At 44.4% G+C, this 23,014-nt stretch overlaps 1 protein-coding gene across 5 annotated transcripts in view; it reads left to right on the forward strand.

Annotated features, from left to right (window-relative positions):
• The window catches only part of RPTOR (regulatory associated protein of MTOR complex 1), a 253,515-nt gene that overhangs the window by 84,425 nt on the left and 146,076 nt on the right, over window positions 1-23,014 (forward strand). For 4 of the 5 annotated variants that reach the window (XM_019542272.1, XM_019542274.1, XM_019542273.1 and 1 more), the window contains exons 4-5: window positions 6,053-6,211; window positions 14,984-15,130. In XM_019542272.1, the coding sequence (XP_019397817.1) occupies window positions 6,053-6,211; window positions 14,984-15,130 (306 nt within the window). The remainder of the gene's footprint in view (window positions 1-6,052; window positions 6,212-14,983; window positions 15,131-23,014) is intronic. The other variant, XM_019542277.1, reaches the window with a different exon arrangement.

Consider the following 23,014-nt stretch of genomic DNA (forward strand, 5'->3'; position numbering starts at 1 on the left):
AGAGAGAGAGAGAGATAGATAGATATATCTGTATCTATCTCTGTCTCTATATCTCCCCATCATCTGAGGAGACACTGCAGAACTAAAGCCTAAAAGAAGCTTTTCAGATAATTGTTTACAGCTTAGGGGTGGGTGGCCATATTGTCTCACAGTGCTTGAAAGTATGTAGTGGGGACAGTCGTGTGATGGAAAAGAACTGGTTAAGAAAGGATTAATAAGAGAGGAAAGGAAAATGCTGCATGGAGAGATGAGAAATCATTGTTCTCGGCAGTCCCTCAATACAAGGATGAGAAATACACAGTTAGAAACGGATTAACAGTAAATATCTTTAACAGGACAGAAGGATGTTTGCAAACAGAACGATGAATTCAAAAAAGAATGGGTCTTCTTCCCACTGTCAGAAGTGGTGGGAACATGCTGGAATCAGTGAATGCTCCTAGACACAAGGTTAATTTGGATGTCAGCCTTGTTAGAAGATTGAATGTATTATTTTAGAGCTGGTCAACATGGGCGGATTGTTCCAGTACCTGGCAGGAAGGACAGCTCATGGGTTAGTGTGTAATGACGCAGTTCTGTCTACTTAATCTTAACAAAACCAAAGGCATTATGATTTTGTACATCCAGTGCCCCTGACGAATCTTTTGGAGAAGAAGACAATGGCTGGAGATTTGTCAGCTGCAAGCTCGAGAGAACGGTGCAGCAAGTGTGCTGGCCCGAGTGTGGAACAAGCCATGCTGTTCTGATTCTCTGAGCCATGAACACTTAAAAATGGGAAGGGCTGGATGCAGAAGCAAGTGGGCTGCACACCTTAATGAATCCAAATTACTTTCCAAAGAACAACTGCAGTCTTTGACTGACTTGCATCCTGATCTACCTAAAGTCCTTAGCAGTGGATACAGAGATGATGAGGGTAAAGCACCTGAGATGCCTATATCCAGTAGATTTCATCTTTAGATCCTCATCATCTCCATCTCATTTAAAGGGAAGCTCTTGAGACATTTTGAAGCCACCTGGCATTAGCTTTTGTGCATTTTGTTGAAGTAGACCTTGTACAGACTGTTCTGCATCTTCATACTGGACCTAGACATACCAGTGATGCCTCAGTGGCACCTTTCTTTCCAGCATTGACACTTCTGTGCTTGTGCCATGAGTGTCCTTGCATGGTATCATTTGTGATATGTAGCTTTGAATTTACTCAGTGGCCTGAATCTCTTTCAGTTCCCACCCAGCAATAACTAATTGTCCAAAGTCTCCTAAGCATTTGTATAGGTCCTATCACTGACATTGTTTTAAAAGATGTAAACAGATATTTTGGTCATGAAACTCATTCTCAGGAGTGTTCTCTTGTGATCTAGGATTCTCCAAAGTCAGCTTTTACTTGCATAGAAACGAAGATCTGCTATGAAATAATTCAGCTATCACTGGCTAACTTAAACAGGAGCCACATTTCAGTCTCTCTGGTTTTCTACTGGAGTTGGAAAGTCTGTTTTCTAGGAGAGAACAATAAGGTTATAGGCAGCAGACCCAAGATGACAGAAATAAGGACATCTTTGTTTTTATTAAGAAGGTGTCACAGTGCAGGAGGACATTCCTTGGAAAGGAAAGAAATGATCTAGTTGGTCTAGTAAAAGATACCACCTCTTCCATGAGTTCTGTTTCCTTTTGAAAGGAAATGAAACTTGGAGGCTCAGTCTCACAAGGTGAGTGCCAGGTTTTTGGGTCTGGAGGGCCATGCTGATTCCCTGCTAGTACAGCGTGCTACCTGTCAATACCTCATGCCTGTGGGTTATGTTAGAGGGCTAACTTTGGCAATCTAGCATCAGGTTAAAATAACCATTGGTGCAAAACCCAAGTGGGTGTTTTTACTGCGCGCTCCTTCCTTCCCCACCTTCCTACCAATGTTTCTGTTGTGGTTCTTGTGGAGAGGGGAAGAATGCACCCACCTGCTTGTGAAACAGTAAAAAAAACCTCCGATTTTTCCACATAGTTCGTAGGATCATAGAAAATGAGGGTGGGGAGGAATCTCAGGAGGTCACATCTAGTCCAACCCCCTGCTCAAGGTGGGCCAGCCCCAGCTCCATCATCCCAGCCAAACTGCTGAGTTCTTGCTGTTTGGATTCTCTTCCATGCCACTGACAAAGACCTTGGAGATGTGGCTTGGTGGGTCTCAACTTTCGAGGACTCGAGGCACTCCTCACTGGACTTGAGGCTAGCCTCTATAACTTCTGTGAATTAAGCAGCACCCAATTTCAAAACCGAATGTCTGGATTCCAGTACTTGCATCCCCACGGAGGGGCAAGGCGGTGGGAGTGGGGGACCACCAGGCAGGGAAAAGTCGGCATTTGCATTTCTCTCAGCACCCCCCAAAGGACTGTGGCACCCACGCTGAGAACCCCTGATTTAGTAAAAGCAAGTGGCGAGCTAGCTATTTCCCCATCTTGGGCAAAGCTCGTTGAGACGTTGGCGATAGTGAGCAGCTGAATGCTGCTGAGCAGGCTGATGGCTAACAGCCCTTGGCTGACAGGTCAGCGTTTATCAGCTCATTTCCAGGCTCTGCTTTCCTCCCCTCACTTTCTTCTGCAGTCCTGTGTGTATAAATGTGGAAATGGTATGTTTACCCCTCAGATCTGTAGATCTGCAGGCTTTTGTTTTAAAATATGCATTCACCTCCGTTAATTTTGACTGGTATTTAATATTTATGCTAAAAGGACGTGAGGGGTATTCCAATGAGTTCTTCCTTCAGGGAAAAAGGTGGGAATTGAAGAATTACCCAACACTCGAGGGCTCTGCTTATGGTGTCTTCCAAAGGTGCCAGCAGGAAGTTATTTAAGATGCACATTTTGCAAATCAGCACCTTCCTGTGAGAGGGGAAGGGGCAGGGGGAGGGATAGGGAGCAAGGAGAAAACTCTGCTTGGATTCGAGTCCTCTTGTCTCTGCCTCCTGGGAAGCTCCCCAAGAGCATGGGAGGGAAACCCCTCAGCTTCCCTTCTTTAGCCTCTTTTCTGGTGTGCCTGCTCCACCAACTTGTCATGCCCTCTTAAACCTGTCTGGAGGAGGTGATGAGGCACCCTTTTGGAGTAGTGGCTGGAAATGTTGCGTGCTGACTGAGTACTGCACAAAGCTGAGCCTTGAGTTCTTTTTAACTTTTTACTGTTGTGCTTAGAGGTGCAAAAAGTGACTTAAAACATTCTGCCGAGAGATGTCGGGCCCACTTACAGTACCTAAAAAAGATTTGGGCGTCTGCAGAGTGCTGAAGTGCTCAGAGTGTGCAGTGCAATGTGGACCGTTTTTTCTTGTGCGTGTTCAAAATTGTTCCATTCATCTGTTCAGTTCTCCTTCATTGCAGCACAGCCGCTTCCCTCCCGCAGGCCACTGGAAGTGTAGCTCTTCCTCTGTGGACTCAGGAGTGAGGGGGACAGACTTCCCATTCAAAGGGCAATTAGAAGTATTTTGTCACCCAGCTTTGCTTCAGCAATGCACCTTTGAGCTTCAGAAGGACACTAACTTCCACTTTGAGATCTTGAGCGCCTTTGCTTGGGCTTTATGGCACAAGCATCTCTCTGGTTTTAAACAATTGTGCGGTGGTGAGGATTTGTTGGATTAAAATCATGATTATTTCTACCATTGCTCAGCATTGAGCAAGCATGCTGTTGAAGCACTGGTGTTTTTGTCCCTGCAGACATGCTCTGCCCTGGACTGGCCTGCTCTGGGGTTTGCACCTTTCTAACGTTTTGTAGGTAGGGATGAGATGTGGTGTCCAGAGTCAGAGCTCTGCAGATCTTCAGGCTCTCATTCTCTGAGAGGAAAGGGAAAGCAGCTGCTCGTCTGGGTCGGCTTGCCCCCCTTGTGAAAACATTGTGTGAACATTGGACTCCCAGGGTGCAGTGCGTGGTTTTGGGTGCATGCTTTTCTCTCTGGAACAGGACCATCAGAAAGCAGAGACTCCTCGGTGCAATGTGTTCAACATGCTGCTTGTTGGATGCCAGACTGTGGAATACAATTGTAAATGTTAAGAGCTTGAATAAAGGTAATGATAAAGCCTTCGCAGATATAGCTCCTTCAGTAACCCTGGAGCGCCTGGAATACGGAGTAAGCTGATTGCTGACCGTTAGCAGGCCAGCTCCATCGGTCCCTTCACTGTGGCCTGCATTTCAAATTGCCCAGTGGTGAATAAAATAGCCAGGCCTGGATGACCGTGCCAGCCGTTCTGTTCTCTGTTCAGCAAGCTCTTTTCACCTGTCTCAATTACTGCTGGCCACGATGTTGCCTTTAGAGGCACCATACCATAATTTAGCAGTTTTCTGATGTTGTCCCACAGTGAACACTAGAAAGGGGATGAAGGAGAAAGACCACTTTTGGAGATGCACTAACATTTTTAACTCTGCAGAGCTGTTGATATTAATGAGCGATGGTGATGTGGAAACCCACAGTCTATTACAGAAATCGTATGTATGTTCTGTTTTGACTGATTTATTGCCACAGTTCACCTATTTTTGTGACCCCTGCCAGGAGCTCACTTTTCCCTGCAAACCCATTTAAATCTCGGACTACCTTTTTCCTCCAATTGCTGCAGTGGTAGGCTTGGTCTCTCTTCCCTCCAGCTCCACCCTGGTACTTGTGTGTTACACTTAGCTATTTTGCAGAGGGAAAATGGCTTTGTTGCATCTCTGGAGGTTTCTCAGTGTGAAAGTTATGCTCTGTGCATGGCATACGGCCATGCAGAGAATGCACGAGGGGGTTGTGAAGTGTAAAGGTTTTTATCACGTGTTTTAAGATACCTGCATTACTGTCTGCATTGCTCACAAGTGGCAACTCTAAGACCAGCAGGATCCAGCAGGAGCAAAGGGAGTGAAGAAAAAGGCAGTTTGATTGCTTCTATGTCCCTGTTCAATTCTGCCTCCTTGCACCTCACTGTGGTTTCCTTTTCTTCCCAACCTTAAGGCAGCGCTGCCTGTGGGGCCAAGTGTGATGCCAGCGAGGGAGAAAGGAGAAGCTCCCTTCGCTGTCGAGGGTGTCCTCAAATATCAGCACTTTCTGCTTGCACTGAGCACCCCGGGGTGGCCATCCTGGGACATGAGAAGCTTGTGTGGGGCACGTGGCAGATCAGGGGGGCAACAGGCAGCAAAGCAGATAGGGCAGGGAGCAGAAAGCAGAGCAGCAGATCAGGCAGGGAGCTTGAAACGGAGCAGAAGCCTGAGCAGGGGAAGGGAACAAGAGTGGTATTCGGGGAGGGTGGAGGCTAATTTGTGGCACGCCTGCCAAAAAAGTTGGCCCTCACAACTTTAGCCCATTACTCCCACTTGTCTCCCCTGAGCCTTGTGTCCCAAACCAGTCAGGGGGTTGTTACAGGCTCGTTCCTGCAATCCAGCATTTGTGACACCAGGAAGAAACGTGGCAGGAGCTGTAGGTCTGAGCTGAAAAATGTTTGAGATCAGTTGTTTTAGTCTTTACTAATTTCATTGGGGCTATTTTTATGTCCTTTAGTAGAAAGAGAGAGAGAGAGATGTCCTCCACATCTCAGAGGGGAGGACAGTTTATTAGAAAAAAAATTAAAAATTAGCTTAATTAGCTCTTTTGGAATATTGGATACCTTGGGGTGACTCAGGTCTGGAAGCAAAAGCTGCGTGTCACCTTTCAGATGGTGGAAAGCTTCAGTGGCTACTCCTCAAGGGTTTCAGACTATCTGACCTTAAATTTGTCAGTATTGTGGGAGTGAACATTGTCCAGTCTGAGCTTCAGGCAATGTAATTTAAGTCGGGGGGAGTTGTGCAATGGGAAAAAGGAGAAAACTGTTTTGTGGCAGACTGGTATTTTAAAAAAAAAAAAGAGCATACATGTTTGAAACTGCTGAGACACTTGGGAAGTTAGAAGTAAGCCCTGGACACGCATGCACGGGGCAGGTGGTAGTCAGGGAGAGTTTATCAGGAACGTGTCATGAGTGTGCCTGTATGTACTTGTATTGCAGACAGGTGTGCATACAACATGCTGCGCTGCGTCTCAAACACATATGTGCGTACAATTAAGCTGCTCATTTGCTTCTTTTCTGTGCAGGCCCGGTACAAGCAGAGCCTTGATCCCACTGTGGACGAAGTTAAGAAACTGTGTACATCCCTCCGTAGAAACGCCAAGGAAGAGAGGGTCCTTTTCCACTACAATGGGCACGGGGTGCCCAGGCCAACGGTGAATGGGGAGATCTGGGTCTTCAACAAGGTGCGTCATCTAGACACAGTTAAAAGCCAGTAGGTGAATACTTATCCCTGCAAAATGGAATCTCTTGGTGCTTATGAGGGAACAAGTGAATTTTCAGGATTTAAAATGGCCTCATGTATATTTGTTCCCAAACCTGATTTCTGTGCTGTTTCTTTCTTGACCTTTTGAAGTTTTCTGCTAGAGCAAACATCTTATCCCTCTGCCCAGAAGGGCTAGATGCATCTTCTTCCTGGTCCTCAGTCATGCTGCTCCTGAAATGATTAGAGGGATCATTACAGAACAATGAAAGGTGCTATTTCTGAGTGACTTTTTCCTTTCAGTTTAGCACACCAGCTCCCGTCAGGCGCAGCACTAAGGATGGAGCTCTCCTCTCAGGCTTGGCTTCACTGCCTTGTGTTACAGGCTCCACTGTAAACCTCTCCAAGTGGAGTTTACATGTGAATAGGCACTTTTTATGCCGTGACAGTATAATACATGAGGAAAAACAAAAGAATGTTTTCAACTCCCACTTTAAATGGATCAAGAATTGTGGTGCCTGTGGGTACAATATAGTGGGCATCTCTTGTCTTCCAGGCTTTTGTCACACTTACTTAATACAGTAAGACAGGCACAACTGGGCATTTTCATTGCTTCTGCATCACCTACTAATACAGAAGTGTTTTCCCCAGTTACAGTGGACTTTATAGCTCTGACCAATTATGTAAGGAAATATACTTTATGTCTCTCAATAATGCATTTAGCACCTATGCCAAGTGAATGCTAGAGAAGAGGGTCTTATTCCAATATTTATTTGCAGGCTTGCTGCAGTTGCAGTTGAGATTTCTTGCCAGCAGCTGGAAGCAGCATCTGACTCTTGGAGAACTTGCACCCATTATTATACAATTTGCTTCTGTTTTGTTTTTTGGGTTTTACTGAGCCAAGAACTGAAGTGCAGTTTTGTTTCTCACATTTGCTCTATGTTATTTCGACAGTTGGAGAAGAATTCAATTGTGATTGTAAAACAGTGTGGGGGGAAGTGTGGGGAAGAAGGTGCAGGAAAACAGCATTTGATTCCAGTGTGTGTACATTGGAGGATTGATTAGCATTCAGCCCACCATTTTAATGACTCATTTTAAAGCTGGATTTGGTGTTTAAGAACAAATAACAGTGACCTTCTTCTTACTTAACAGCCAGTGGGTAATAAATAAGACAGAAATAACACTGGGCAAAATGTGTTACACATGCAAGAGAAGGAAATTATGGCTCAATGAAGTTTGTGTATTGTGCCAAATGCATTATTAAGAACTTGTTGGGCATATGCCAATGTGCTTGCAGTATCAGCTGGTATATTCTGATGAGGACGCCACTGGCGACTAGGAGGAGAGGCCTCTTCTGATTTATGGCCCAGACTATGTAGAAAAAATTGACCTGTATTTAAAAAAAAAAAAAAAGAAAAGAAAGGTTAGGGGATTGAAAATTGATAGCATTTTCTCTGTATGTTACCAAATACTGTCTCCTTCATCAAAGGGAAGAGATCTAGATGACTTGACTTATCCAGAGAAAGATTTTAGAAAAATACAATACAAATGGGGAAAATAGCATTTTTTTAGAGATAAGATCTAAAACCATGAGTTTTAGGACCTGGTAAAAGCTAATAAAGCTTAATCATAGAGGACTGTAGAGTAGTACGGCTGATCCCTTTGGGCTGATGATGTTTAATTCTGTCTGTCAGGCTTGAAATGGGCCCCTGCCATAGAAACCCTTGTGAAATTCCTAAAATTCACATTATAATGCTGCTTGCCTTTGCCAAATGATGCATGAAAATGACTCTCTTATAATGGCTATGTGGCCAAAGTTGTGGGGTATTTATTGAATCCAGCCGAGGGTCCAAAGGATAAAAGAAAATTACGTAATTTGATGACCCTCTCCAAATGTTCGCATGTGCCAGCACTTTCAGTCTCTGTATTGACTTTTTCCTCCCTTAAAACGAAGCTGCTGCTCTGAGTCTGGTGGCTTGGTGGCTTCTCCCACCGCATTGGTTCCTCTCTGTTACATACGAGGCACCATACGCGTGAGCAGCCTTTTGGCTTTCCAGACAGCCCAGGTTTTGTGGGACATGCATGGGCTTATGCTTGCCTATTCCTGCAGCCGCCAGAGAACGTCGCGTTGGGCTGCATGAACAACTCGGTAGTGGCTCACGGTAGTGTTGCTCTGGTATGTGTCGAGCAGGCAGCCAAGAGCCATTTCTGCTCTCCTGCTGGATCAATGGGGAAGGAGCAGATGGGAGCTGCAGGAAGGAGGTGATGGCAGCAACAAGGGGAGAGACCCCAAAGCGAGAGGGCTGTGCACTGACTTCAGGTTTTTTCCCCAGCTCTGCATCATTTCTGCACACCCAACCCACACACACCAGACAGGTCCCAGGTGCCCCCTCCACCAGCTCCCCCAAAATGCCAACCCTGGCTTCCTTTTTTCTGAAAACCCCACAAACCACGCTGGTGCCGGACCATTCTTGTCCTGAGTTCCCCTGCCGCTGAGCGTGATCCCATTTGATTTATTTTGTTCTGCGTATCCCTAGGTACCACCACAAATCCAGCTTGTTAGGTACCTCATTCTGCACCCTCACAGTTGCCAAGTCCTGTACAGCTTTCTTTTCCTTCTGCTACAGGCAGGCTGTACATTCTTAAACTGTTTCAAAGACCATGTGTGTAAAATAAGGGCCAGAGGGCCTCATGGGGTGGTGCTTTCTGTTACCATAGGGGAGGCTGATCCTGGTGTTGTACTGCAGAGGCTGTTACAGCCCGTGAGTGCTTTTGGATGGAAAGACTCTGTGTTTTGAGGATGACACCTTGCAGGAAGCTTGTTGGAGCGGTCCAGTCTTCCCCTTTTGCCAAGATTAGTGATCATCACGAGGCCTGAAGGTTAGGGAATGCAGGGAGGAGGAGATACGAGGGAAACGCTGGGGGACCCTGGAGAATGGAAAGTTAGAAAATCACCCATGGAGAGGGAGATGGGCCTCATAAATGTGCCACTTGGTTCTGTCAGCCTTGACTTTTAGGCTTTGATTGCATTCTCCATCTCCCCTTGTCACCTTTCAGGTTTCTTATCTTTTTCTTTCGTGAGTTATCGCTTGCTAGATTTCGGTATGATTCTGTATAATGAACTGATGCTTCCCAGAGCATGCTTTTTTTGGGTGGAAAAATATATCATTTGCTCCTAGTCTTCAGGTGTCATAGGAAGGCAGCAATTGCTTAGTTGACAGCTGGGAATGTTAACTTGGAAGGTATACACAGAGTAAGGAAGCAAGAGTGTATTGCTCTGAAACATTTCCCCTTCTGCAGCAAAGATAATTTGAGAGCTCAAAAATATTTTAGGAGGCCACCACATGAAGTGGCAAAGATGCAGAGACTGCAACAAAGGCCTTATTGTGGTGATGGAAAATGGCCATCCAAAAATGTATGGCTAATAATTATCCCATAAACTTAAAATGAGATGTTTTGAAAGTGCCCGAGTGATCTGCCCACACCACAACTGATCCTGCAGCAAGGTCTAGGCTCTGGATTTCGAAGGGAAATATCAGCCTTGTGTGCTAAATTATTCAGTCTTATTCTGAAAAATAAGATCTCCCAGTGGTTCACTTATGCAGTTGATTGAAATCCAGTTGGTACAATCACTGGCAATGGGACTGACAGACCATTGTGTGTCCCCGGGATGCCTTTGACTAGCGCTGTTCCAATTCTGCCCTTTATTTTTGCCTGTAGAATTGCAGCTCTCTGCCAGAGACTCACAAATTATCTCCTTGTCCTTCAGGAGACCACTAAATTTGCAGTGGCTCTATGTGACTCCAAGAACTCTTCATTTTATGGGATGGCTATATTTATAAGAGATTAAGCATTATATATATTCTGATATGTAGATTAAAGGATAAAAGCTTCAGGAAGTATTATTTCAGACTGATTCACTTCAGCCAGAAAGCCAAATCTCAGTTGCTTTGTTTTGTTAAACAGAGTTCAAATCCCCTGGGGAATCCGCCTGAACCCGGAGAAGGCAGCACAATTCGGAGAAGACACTTAAACAGCTAATTGTTAAATTAACTTGATTTTCAAAAACAAGCCTGCCTCCCCCCATACACACATTCCTCCGGTTTAATTTTTCATAGCTCTTGTTATGTTGTGCTTGCCATGGGATAAATGCCTTTGTGGTTAGCTTAATCTTTCAGGGCTGACTTATGAAGCCAGCCTAGTTTTTTGATGCTTAATCTAGCTTGACAGATAAAGAGGATAGTAATAAATAAATAATCTGAAACCCATCTTTGTTCATCTTTTCTTCTGAATGGAAACCTCGTTTTCTCTCTGCACTTACTAGGAAAAGAAGACAATTATGCTTAGTCCCTCTTTCCTCAGTGCTCTTGGCTAGGGTGTTTGGGAGCATCTGGAAGGTGTCTTCTCTCTCACCGTGGCTTTCCCTAGGATTGCTTCCTCCAGAAAAATGTTTTGGCTCCCTGACTTTGCAGGAGGAAGCAGAGCCTTTGTAGGAACATCTGTAAATATTTCCAATTGTGGTAGTTTTTATTTTGCCGCAGCACAACAGTTCACTGCAGCATGATAAAATGTTGTGTGCTCCTCCAGGCCAGCCCTTGAAGGCTTTGCAGTGCTTTTTATTTTGTTTTGCAGCTTCATAAACACAGTGTCCCCTAATCAGGGAGTTGGGGAGATAATGACATGCCTGGAAATACCTGGGGATGAGCTCCCATAAGATGCCCCTACAAGACTCCTTTCCTGATTTTAACTGAGTGATCCAGGAGGCTGTAAAATCTAAGTAGAAAAGGAACCTTCTGGAGAAGCATTTTGGGCTTGATAAGATCTAATTTTCCAACAGTCTTATCTCTGATATGGAGTGGGAAGAGGAATTGCACCACACTGGAAGGAAAATTATTTGTGAGAATTTTAGTTTATTTTTGGTTTGGTTGCTTTTACCTTTTTTTAAACTGACACATGGGAAGCATGCACAGGCAGAAGCTAGCGTTATGTAACTGAGCCCTTTGGTAGCACACGAAGCATATGCAGCTCCCCGAGCAGTAATGCACACATTCATCATTCCTGACTTGGCTTCAAGCCTCCAAGAAAACTGGTGTTGGTTTTTAAAAACATGTTTTTGCATTGATCACTGTTTAATTACTTCTAAATCTTTTCTAAAGTAACTATACCGTGGGATCCTGAATAGTGTTCAGTGGTGTAATATAGTTTACCGAAGGCTTGATGGGAACTGGAGTGCTGGATGCTTAATATAAGGGGGGGCAGGACGGAGATCTGCTTACTGCTTTCTGTTGGAAAAGTTGCTTGTGACCTGTGAGAAGATCAAGCCCTTCCCCATGTGCAGCAGCGGTTAGCAAAGTGCCTTTCTTGTCCCATGGTTCAGGGGTGTTGGTTATAGCCATGTTGGTTTAAGGACATATGCAGAAAAGGGTCTTCCTGATATCTTCTATCAGACCAACTAAATAGTTGGAAATACGTTCTTTGCAAGCTTTCAGACACAAGCACCCATCACTTATTCCATCCCGGAGAGCACGCAAACACCAGCAGACTCTCCCTTTGCCTGAGGGAAGGGTGTTTGTGCCCACAAGCTTGCAAAGAACAATTTTCCCAACTATTTAGTTGGTCTAATAAAAGATATATCCCATTTTCTTAAAGAACCTTGTCTTTCTTGTTCCATTAAATTGTGTTCAGGTCTTGCTGAGAGGAAACTTTTGCTAATTGCCATTTCCCTTCTCTTGGGTATGTTCCTCAGGAAACTTTTGGTGGTCTGCCAAAAACGCTAAACATGAATCTTTTAAAACTCCGGACTAATGCTCTCCCTGTAGCAGCACTGGCAGGCACTTTACTGAGAGTGCTTGAAATCAGCTGTGGTGAAGTGGAGAGAGCTGTCCTGCCATTTCTCTATGCACCCCGCGAGCCCTGGCTCAGCTTGAAATATTGGGCATTCGGCTGAGTTGTGAGCAGAAGTTGCAGTTGTGGCTTCTGGCCACTGGAGTCCACTGTGGCTCATTGCTTTAGGCCAGCTGGCTGCACGCCTGCCACTCCCGCAGTAGGTGCAAGATCCATGAAGAGCTGTCCACAGCCCAGCTCAGCTGCAGAAATCGGCCTGCCCTTGGAGTCTCCCCGTCTAAACCCTAAGCAGGTGCCCTCTAGGCAGCGCCAGTCCTGACTTCATGTCACCACTAATGCACAAGTTGGTGGTGCCAGCTGGGCAGCAGTTGGCATGTCAGCCAGTCTGGACTTGCGTGCCTACTGTGCACCATGGCTGGACACTCCTCTGCAGCCCTCATTTCTCCACCGTCATACCTGCACCATGTTGTAACCCTGGTCGCTCCTTGGTGGAGGGTTAATTGACAGCTTGCTGGAATCGGTGGTCATGGGCAAAGTGTTCGTACATCTGCATACTGTGTCACATGGAGCTGTGCAAAACTTGGCAGCTGTTTGGATTTGGCACGTGGCCACAACTGCCCATTTCCACCCCCACATGCTCTTAGGGGTTCTCATCAGTTCATAGGTAGGGGAGGGAGGAAGGGAACTGGGTTGTCATCTATTCAGTTCTCCCCTGGATCTGATCTAACTATTCAAGGGTTCATTTCCTCATTGGAGAACATTGCATAAAGCACAGACTCCCCAAGACTTATGGGGAGGAGGAGGAGTGGACCACGTTTTTACTGACTTGTTTGACCTCACAGTTTCCCTTGTTGCCAGCTGGTGTGGTTAGTCCTTTGGCTCAAGAGTTAAACATTTCTTTTGTAGGGGTGAAGATTCAGGGTTCACATTGATATGTGAGGTAGAAGTTGTTGAATGTAACACAATTGGTTTTACCTTTTTCCTTTAAAGAAAATAAATTCCAGGTGATTCTATACAAAAACCTGTTAACAAGAACGTGCTTAAGTTAAGTCAAGTAGGATTGTTAGATGTCCAGTTCCCTGTGCAATCCCAACTCTTCCTCTTGTCCATTTGCATTATGATCTCATCTCAAATTATATTATCTCATAGTTGTTTTCAAGAGGTCCCCTGCCCCTTTCAGTATGCAGGATGAATCAACAGGGAGGAGAGCTCGATCTCAGTCTGGCATTTTCTCATGTTTACCCGATTTTGCCACATAACTTACTTTTAACAGTTTGCCTGTGGCAATGATTCTCACCCAGGGTGCTGAGATCCTTTCAGGGGTGCCACACAGTGTTAGCAATGCTTGGCTTGCAAACATGATTCACAAGATAGGTCCAAATATTTCAAACAGAAATGCATAGCTGTGGTCTTGCTGAGTTCTTTGCAACAGGAAAACTGCTCTGTTATTTTTCTGTCTTCAAAAAATGAGTGAAAATGAAGAGCTGGCATTTTCTGAGGGGTCCTGTGAGTCTGTCCAGGGGTGCTTGAAGTCTAAAAAGTTTGAGAGCCACTGGCCTAGGGAATGGTTTTGTGAAGATGCAGTAGACCTTAGCTTAGACCGCAACCATATTTCAGTAGAAGCCTTCATACTTAGAAAACTAGTTTTGTCTGAAAATTTTCACATTTATTTTGAAGATAAAGAAGAGCATCTGCAAAGTCTGAAAAACATCCTTCAAAAGGTTTTAGAGATATTAATAACTTTGGGGATTTTTAAAATTACTTTTAACATTTTTGTCTCATTGAATCTCATAAATGGTTTATGATCACTTCAAACTTTACATATGGATAAGTGTCCTTGAAAATTTGAGCACCGGACAAGTTAACTTATTTTTTGCGATGGGTATTTTAAATCTCACTGAATTTAAATGGGAATTATGGACCCAACAGTCATTCCTTTGCTGTTCAGGATTGTTTTTTGCTGTGGATTTCAGGGCAGCAGGATTGTATGCTATATGTGTGTAAGAGCATGTTGCCCTCTGGCTGCAGCTTGGTAAGAACATGTAAGTTTTCCTATAGGCAGTAGTTAATATCTGTCCTAGGCTGAAGTGGTAGAGACTAGTGGGATTTTTAGAAGTGAAGGATCAAGCTTCATTCTCAGTTCTTCCAACTCTCTTTTATACGGAGAGGGCATCGCCTCTTTGGTTCAGGTTGCAACGGCTGTGCTGTTAGAAGGTTGAGTTCTGATCCTCCTTGTCACTCAAATGCTTTCAATTTTTAATGAAAAAGACCAAACACGTTACATTTGTAGAAAGTGAATTTGTGGCAGCGGTGTTTAGTTTGAGCCAGGCTTTGTGGTGTTTAGCTTTAATTATTGTAAAAGTTGATCAAAAGATGTTTTAAAGGCTGCAGTAAACCCATGTAAGGTCACATTAAGCTAACATAAGGAGTGGGTGCTGATGGTCAATCTAGCCTTAAATAGCTATATTGTTATATAGACCATTTCTGGTAAAAGTTATTTGACGTTAAATTAAATTTAAGACCAACCTGTTTCCAAAGTTGAAGCTTTTATAAGTTGTTGCCTGTGCCTCTGGTATCAATATGGCAGATGCTGAAGTTGATCTGGCATTTAATAGTCCATATTTAAGACCCTTAGCATAGTTCAAAGCAGCTTTTAGCAGGCTTTAGAATAAGTATTCGCACTAACTTTTAGTAAGGCAGATGGAGCTGTGATAAAATCTCTTTGTGCATTTATGCTTTTGTGTGGAATATGTGGTCGCCCTGTATAATGATGAGTAGAAAAACAGGCCAGCTTTCCTTGTGCAGTTCCCAAATGCCTGTCATGTATTTCAGTGCATCAAAAGCACAGCTTCTACTGTCAGTTCTCCTTCTCTGCATATGTCTGATCTGTGTTTTTTGTTTCCTCTTACAGAACTATACTCAGTATATTCCACTATCCATATATGACCTGCAGACTTGGATGGGCAGTCCTTCTATTTTCGTCTATGACTGCTCCAATGCTGGCCTTATTGTCAAGTCATTCAAGCAATTTGCACTACAGAGGGAGCAAGAGTTGGAGGTGAGACCTTCATGAATTGCAGAGATTTTCTTGGGCCCACTTCTGCCTCTGCTGGGTTTCTAAGATCCTGGGTTTTCTGAAATCCCTGCTATGCTTTTGGATCCTGTTTCCTATCAACTTACAGGGAAGCAGGTTTGAGGCCCCTACAAGACTCCTGGCTGAGAAAATAAATGTTTAGAAAATGGAGTGAAAAAGCAAACTGATTTGGAAATAGTCTTGCCACCCCCATCCAGTCTTCCTGGCGCAGTATGCCATTCCCATTATAGTTAGAGAATCATTTTTAATGCAAGTACTAATTAAGTGATAACGTTAATAGAATCAGTTTGTACCCTAATAGTCTTTACTGCTGAGATAAATGCTAAGGTGAAGCAGACCCATTTATTTTAGATGCAGTAGACTGGTATCTGGGTACAAATTTAGATGCTGTCAGTGTTTCTGGCTGTTGTATTAAACACACACATGTTAAACTAAACGATTTAAAACTGGTACACCAAGGAATTGTGGTTGGTGGTTTCCATTTCACTGCATACAAACATGCAGGAGTTTGTTTCTAATGAAAAGCCGCCTTTCACTGCCAGTTGTATTAGCATTACATTTACTGGAGTAGTAAATATGATGCTCTAAAGAGGATGCTTTCATTTTGTGCCATGGTACAGCACCTGTGAGGAACTGGATTGTGTTTGAAGGAAGGAGTCTGACTGGATCATTCCTTTAGGCATTAGCTCATCCAGAAAGCACAGGTTTAACAGATTAGTTTCTTTAATTTTCATAGCACAAAGTCATTTAAATCATTTTTTAACTTCCGGCAAGAGTCAGATGACTTGGGCACAGTACCTTGGCTTTTATTGCAATATATGGCTAACTTCAATTTTTTTTCATTGAAACCATATGCTGAACTTTGTGGGGACTTTCTCGCAGGTGGCAAAGTCTTGTCCCCACTCCATCCCCCTCAATTTCTCTGGGCAAAGCCCAGTCTGATACAACAGCTTAACGTTTGAGAGAGGCATTTTGGGTTCTTTCATCATCCCATCTTTTTACAAGCAGTAGCAACTCTGGTCATGGCACCAGCGTTTGTAAGTTCTTAGCCAAAGAAGAGCATGACGCTGAAACCTGCAGAGACGTGTGGCGGTGGGACAAATGGCTGGTTTTTATGGTGCCCTTCCCTGACTTGTAATTTGTTTACTGTGCTCCTTAGACCTCCCTTCCCTCTCTGTGCATGACTCAGTCTGTCATGTTCCTCGTTTTCTTCTTCTGTCTGTAGATTTGATCCTGTTGGGTTTTCTATTTTTTTTTTCTCATTCCCTTCTCTCCCTAGAGTCTGGACTTGAGCAGATTTAGGAAGGTGCCTTGCTGCCTTCCTTTTTCCTGCTTTCCCTCTTTGTTGGTTTAGCCCCCTTTTCCCCTGCATTTCCCACCCCCCCATTCTCTTTTCTTGTGTGCCAACTGGGCCCTCAAGTGACTTGAGGATATTCCAAGAATAAGCTACTACATGCTGTAGCACTTGGCTGCACTCTTCTGTTTAACAGAGATAGTGTGGTCAGTGTGCACAGCAGGGAAAGGCAGTGCAATGGTGGGATTTGGGAGTCAGAGGAATTGCTGCTGTGCAGGAACGTGCCATACAACAGCACCATTGCAGCACAGACGGGTAGGTGGGCCAAGGACCAGGTCCCTCAGGCCTCTGGTGAAACTGGAACAAAAGTCCAGGGCAAGTAGCAAGGGCCTGGGCACACACTGGCTCATCCTGAGTATTTGCTCATCACACACAAGTTAACAAGGTAGGTGCTTGGGAAAAAATTAGTCTTTGCTATTTCCCAAAAAAGGACACACAAGTTAACAAGGTAGGTGCTTGGGAAAAAATTAGTCTTTGCTATCTCCCAAAAAAGGACAGTCCCTCTGATTTTTCTGGTATTTTCATTGCCAAAAACTTGTAAGTCCAAGTAGCACAAGCATTGTTGGTGTTAGTCTACTTTTTATAGTGTAGGGTGGAAGTTGTCTGCTTATGAAAACACTTAGTTTTCCAGGTTTCAAGTCCAGTGTTCCTCCCTTGCTATCTAAGATTTGAGTAGATGCTGTATATTGCTGAGGACTAGTTCGCTAAGGGAACTGTTAAATTTTATTCAAAGTACTCGGCCCAGAAGACTTTCATACATTCTGTTTAGCAAACTACAATGCCTGCAGTTTCTTATGTATTAAATCTTAGTTCTCAATGCAGAAGATAAAGTAAAAATTAAACTAAAGGCTATTTCAGGTGGCAAATCAGCAACAATGTAAAATTACACTGTATGTTTTATAATTAGCTTGGATTTTTATCTTGATGCTTTTCTTTTTAATTAAGATCCTGTGTTATTCCATTAAGTTTAGTGTTTTTGGCTATTGTTCAGATGGTCGGTTGCATAAATAGCGGATATTAAAGGCACAAAATCTGGTTGCAGTTAATATCTCAGAACATTTGTTTATTTCAGAAAATGTTGTTTCCTCTTTAGAGCAGTGACGGGTCCAATAAATTGAGGACTGAAAAACTGAACTGCTCACATTTGTTGCCTATGAAAACCTATGTATGCATGTGCCTGAAGAAAAACCTGACCTGCTATATCATCAACTCCTGAAATATTCTGATTTGCAATAGTAAGGGATTAGGGGATGGTAGTTATTTTTATGTTTCTTGGTGCAGATGTTTTTCGCTGACCTTCACTGAGATTGTCCAAGGATTTCAGAGAGATCCAATTGTTTATGTGTATTTATTTATATGCAAAAATGTTTAAGTAACCCAGAGCTACTTGGATATTTCCATTGTGCTTGTCCTGGCTTCTGTGTGCTCGTTATTGTTACCTTTTTCTCCCCATACCTCTCTTCAATTTTCTTATCTTCCAACCCCACTTATTGGATCATATCCTAAGTTAAATTCAGTTTGGGAAGGGAAGTCTCATGCAGAGTCCCCTTGCAGTCAGTGAGATGTATTCATCAGCCTTGGCCTGTGGGATTCTCAGAACAGGCTGTGTCACTTGGTGCATTTGTACAGATCCCAGGCTTTTGTGGCTCTGATCCTGAGTGGGGTCTCTGCGCAGAACAGAGATATGCATATTACATGCAGAAAACACATGAAAAGAACATGATTAGAGTTGCAGTCGAGCATTCAAAATCAAGAAATGCTAGAGTTAAGGTTGTCTATGTAACCTTGATGTAGTGTTCTTCTGCATATGTCTTGTTATACAGCCTTTTACTTACACAATGACACATTGTCTGCAGCCATCCCCAGTTCTCCCCCTTCTTCCACCCACCCTCCCTTTCGTCTCCCTCCCCTTTTGTGCCTTTGTACAGCACATTCTGGAATAACCTTCAGTTCTAGTCTCCCTCTCCCATAGTCCTTGTCCCAGCCTCCTATTCAACTCCTGAGCAAACAGCAGCTAATCAGCTTTTGATTTTTTTAGGTGCCAGAAACAGATGTTGAAGTTCCATTTGAGATGCTTTATTCTTGAACCTCTTGTTTATTCTTGAACCTCTTGGCCAAGAGTTACACGTGTGAGCTCAGGAAGCAATATGTGCTGTTGTGGTGGATGCGTTTTTTTTGCTGCCTCTGGAAGAATTGCCATAACGCTGCACCTCCTCTCTTACCACATAGGAGATGTGGAGATAATCACTGAGTTGGTCAGGAAATGAATGGAAGATATTTACAGTGAACCCAAATGGTTGTCGCTGCACGTTAAGTGTTTGCAGTTTTCATTTTGTAGAGAATGTTGCCGTATATGAAGAGTTAAGAAGTTCAATGTGAATTCAGAAAATTTAAATACAAAAATGAAATAAATGCTCTGACCGGCCTTCTCTTCTAGGGGGAAAAGTAGGACGGTGAAGGAAAAAAACTGCAAGTAAAAAAGTTATTATGCAATGAACCTTAAATGGGTAACGGAGTGTGCTGAGATGCTTTACATATTGGATGACTCTCTTGGGGCTATTGGAATCCTGTAGCTATGTGTACATGTTTACGAGTTAAACAGTTCTCTTCAGTGAACTTGTCATAATCCACCCAAAGTCCCCTTGCAAGCTTGCAGAAATGCATAGCAGAGAGGATTGCATTTATAGTAATTTTTTATGGAATCAAAGAAAATTCAGGTTGGAAGGAACCTCAGGAGGTCACATAGAGTCCAACCCCCTGCTCAAAGGAGGACCAGCCCCAGCTTCATCATCCCAGCCAGGGCTTTGTCTACCCAGGTCTTGAAAACCTCCAAGGATGGAGATGCCACCACCTCTCTGGGTAACCTGGTCCAGTGCTTCACCACCCTCCTGGTGAGAGTTTTTCCCGCTGTCTAACCTTAACTTACCTTGCTGCAGCTTGAGCCCATTGCTCCTTGTTCTGTCCCCTGCCCCCACTGAAAACAGTCCAGCTCCATCCTCTTTGCAACCCCCCTGCAGGGAGTTGAAAACTTTTGTTAGATTCCCCCTCAGTCTTCTCTTCTCCAGACTAAATCAGCCCAGTTCCCTCAGCCTCTCCTCACAAGTCATGTCCTCTAGCCCCTGACCATTTTCATTGCCTTCCATGGGACTCTGTCCAATTTACCCACATCCTTTCTGTAGTGGGGGGCCCAAAATTGGACACAGGACTCCAGATATGGCCTCAACAGTGTCAAAGAGGAGAAGAATCACTGCCCTGGATCTGCTGGCAATGCTTCTTCCAATGCAGCCCAGGAGGCTGTTGGCTTTCATGGCAACAAAGGCATGCTGCTGGCTCCTGTTTAGCTTCTTGTCCCCTGTTGCCCCCACGTCCTTTTCTGCAGAGCTGCTGCCCAGCCTGTCATCCCCAGCCTGCACCGGTGAATGGGATTGTTCCCTCCTAAGCGCAGGACTTTGCACTTGTCCTTGTTGAACCTCATGAGATTTCTTTTGGCCCAATCCTCCAATTTTTCTAGGTCTCTCTGAATCCTAGCCCTACCCTCCAGTCTGTCTACTACTCCCCCCAAGTTAGTGTCATTTTTAGACTTGCTGAGGGTGCACGGCATCCCATCTTCCAGGTCTGTGATGAAGGTATTGAACAAAACTAGCCCCAGGACCAACCCCTGGGGCACTCCATTGAATATCAGCTGCCATCTAGAAATTAAGCCATTGATAACTCTCCTTTGAACCTGACAATCTAGCCAGTTTTCTGTCTGCATTCCGGTCCGCTCATCCAGCCTGTACTTCCTTAGCTTGAATGCAAGAATGTTGTGGGACACTGTACCAGAAGTTTTGCTAAAGTCAAGGTATGTCCCATCCACTGCTCTTCCCATATCCACAGAGCCAGTCATCTCATCATAGATGGCCGTGAGGTTGGTGAGATGTGACTTGCCCTTAGTGAATTCATGCTGAATGTTCCTGATCACCTGCTTTGTGATCCCAGTTTGTCTGTCTTCACGATTTTAGTTAGTTAAAGTTCTGTGTTAAGCATTTTGTCTGCCTCCTCCTACCAAGCAGTACTTAACTCAGGTGTTCAAAATCCAGAGTTAGATCTCTCAAGCCTTCCTGCCTTCCCATTGGATTTGTAGTTTGTCCAGAGACTCAATCTTATGTCCTAGTTTGAAATGTGATTGGCAGCACCTAAGAGTGTGTTCTGTCGTGGTTGAGTTTTAACTCTATTTTAAGGCCACCAGCATATAAGCCACAGGTACCTCTGGCCTCAAAGCAGGAGCTCATGGCATCATTAGCTATGTTTTCTTAGTCACTTGGGGCATTTTTCTGGGCAGCTGCCCAGGCATCCTGTAATGCCAAGAGAGTCTCCATTTCCTGCTTCCATCTGTCTTCCAGAATTTCTCCTTTGGTCTCACAGAGGCAATGTATAATACAACAGACCATTAATAGGTATGAAAGTGGTGATACCCCTCCAGCCTTTTTGCAAGATGTGACCATTTCCTTTTCAGTCTTCCAAAAGCACACTCCACGGATAATCCAAGACAACTCAGAATAAAGTCAGACTAGAATAAAGTCTTTCCTCTTGGCTCAGCATCCAGTGGTAAGTGACCTAAGACAGAAGTGCAGACAGAAGATGATTAGAGGCTACAAGAAATTAAGACTCTCAACATTCAAGAAATGCTTGGATGCTTAACTTGCTGGGATCCCTTGACCCTAGCTGACTTCCTGCCCTGGGGCAGGGGGCTGGACTCGATGATCTTTGAGGTCCCTTCCAGCTCTAACATTTGTGAAATCTATGACAGTAACAATGCCCATGGTATTATGAGGAGCGAACACGGTCTTGGTCATTTTAGCCAAGGCCTAAGTTTCTAAACATCCCGGCATCATGGGGCTCCCCTGAATACTGCACAGGAATACAGCTGAGTCTTCCATTGTCATCAGTCAGCCTTGCTACATGATGGAGACTTACCCTTTCCTGTTAATCAAGGATTTATCCAGGTGTGGGGGCAAAGAATAGTCAGTCAAGTGGGTGATCTTGGAGACAGGAGTAATAGTAACGGGCTGAAAAGTAGTGCCTCTGAGGACTAGTGATAAGAATTTCTGCTAGAAGATGCTTAGAAATTGAGCATCCTGCACTACATTACTATTTTGGTTGTATCATTCCTTGAACACAAAGCTCGTTCCTTTTTCTCGGCATGAAGCTTAAAGTTTGTCTCATTTCTTCAGTGACTGAGCCCCAGAATAAATGAGGATTTGTGTGTGGAGCTGAGGGAAGGGATCTGGAGACAACTGCGTAATGGATACTTCCCCTGAATTGTGTGTGGTGCATTGTTGCGTTTCAGAGGCCCCTCCCCAGTAACATGGCAGGGTAACCCAAGCATAACATGTGGGCACCAGAAATGACTTTGCAGAAAGAAAAGAGCAGCAAGTCAGACCCCGAAGTGAGGGAAGAGACAGACTGAGGAGAACATGAAGTCTGAGTGCAAAGACGTGCTTATGTGAAGAGCTACGTCGATGCATGGGATAGAAGAAAGTAGACATATTCCAGAAGGAAGAAATGCTTCCAAGTACCAGGAGTGGAAAGATCTTTTGTCTTAAATCCCAGTGGAAACACGGCAGTTAAGGGGAAATGTTTCCTGAGGACAGCTGTTCCCGAGGGACATAAGGAGCAAGGGCAGTCACCGCAGTTCAGAGTGTGCTGAAAACACTGAATCCAGCTCAGCTATAACTGCCTTTTTGAGGCGCTGCGGTGGGAGAGAGACAGACATCGTTCCTTTATAGCTTCCTCTTTCAACCAACTAGAATACAAGCGTTTGAGTTTGTAATGTCTCTTTATTTTCAAGATCTTACTGTTTTTCAAAGCATTGAGGTAGATACTAGCAGTGTAACTCCTTCAAGCACAACAATCCCCAGTTATCTGCTCATCACTGGCTTGTGCGTCATCATGATGTTAGCCCCTTTCTTGTTTAGAGAAGCATGGCTAAAGGACACTGGGATTCTTGACTATCTTCCAAGAGTGTCTTGGGATTTTTTTTTTTCCACCTGGCTGAGCAGTTAGGACCTTGGTTTAGCAACTCATCTGAAAGGCGGCCCAAATAAAAACTTTCTCCTAAACGACCTCTACCTGACTCAAGAAATCTATGGGCCAATGAGAGGCAAAGTGCTGCTCGACCTGGTACTGGCTACTGGGGATGACCTAATCGGCGACCTAGTGATCGATGGGAAGCTGGGTGACAGCGACCACGAGCTGATCACCTTCAGCATCTGCTGTAAAGCTGGCAAGTCAGTCAGTAACATGGAAGTCCTTGACTTCAGGAAGGCCGACTTTGATAAGCTCAGAAGGCTGGTCAGTGAGGCCCTAAGGGACCGTGACCCCATGGAGAGGGGAGTTCAAGAAGAGTGGCTGCTCCTCAAGGGAATGATCCTCAATGCACAAGCTAAGTCTGTTCCATCTCGGAGAAAAGGCAGCAAGAGGGCACAGCAGCCCCCCTGGCTCTCCAGGGACCT

The sequence above is a fragment of the Crocodylus porosus genome, unplaced genomic scaffold (assembly GCF_001723895.1).
Source record: "Crocodylus porosus isolate Cpor-Errol unplaced genomic scaffold, CroPor_comp1, whole genome shotgun sequence".
Lineage (NCBI taxonomy): Eukaryota > Metazoa > Chordata > Crocodylia > Crocodylidae > Crocodylus > Crocodylus porosus.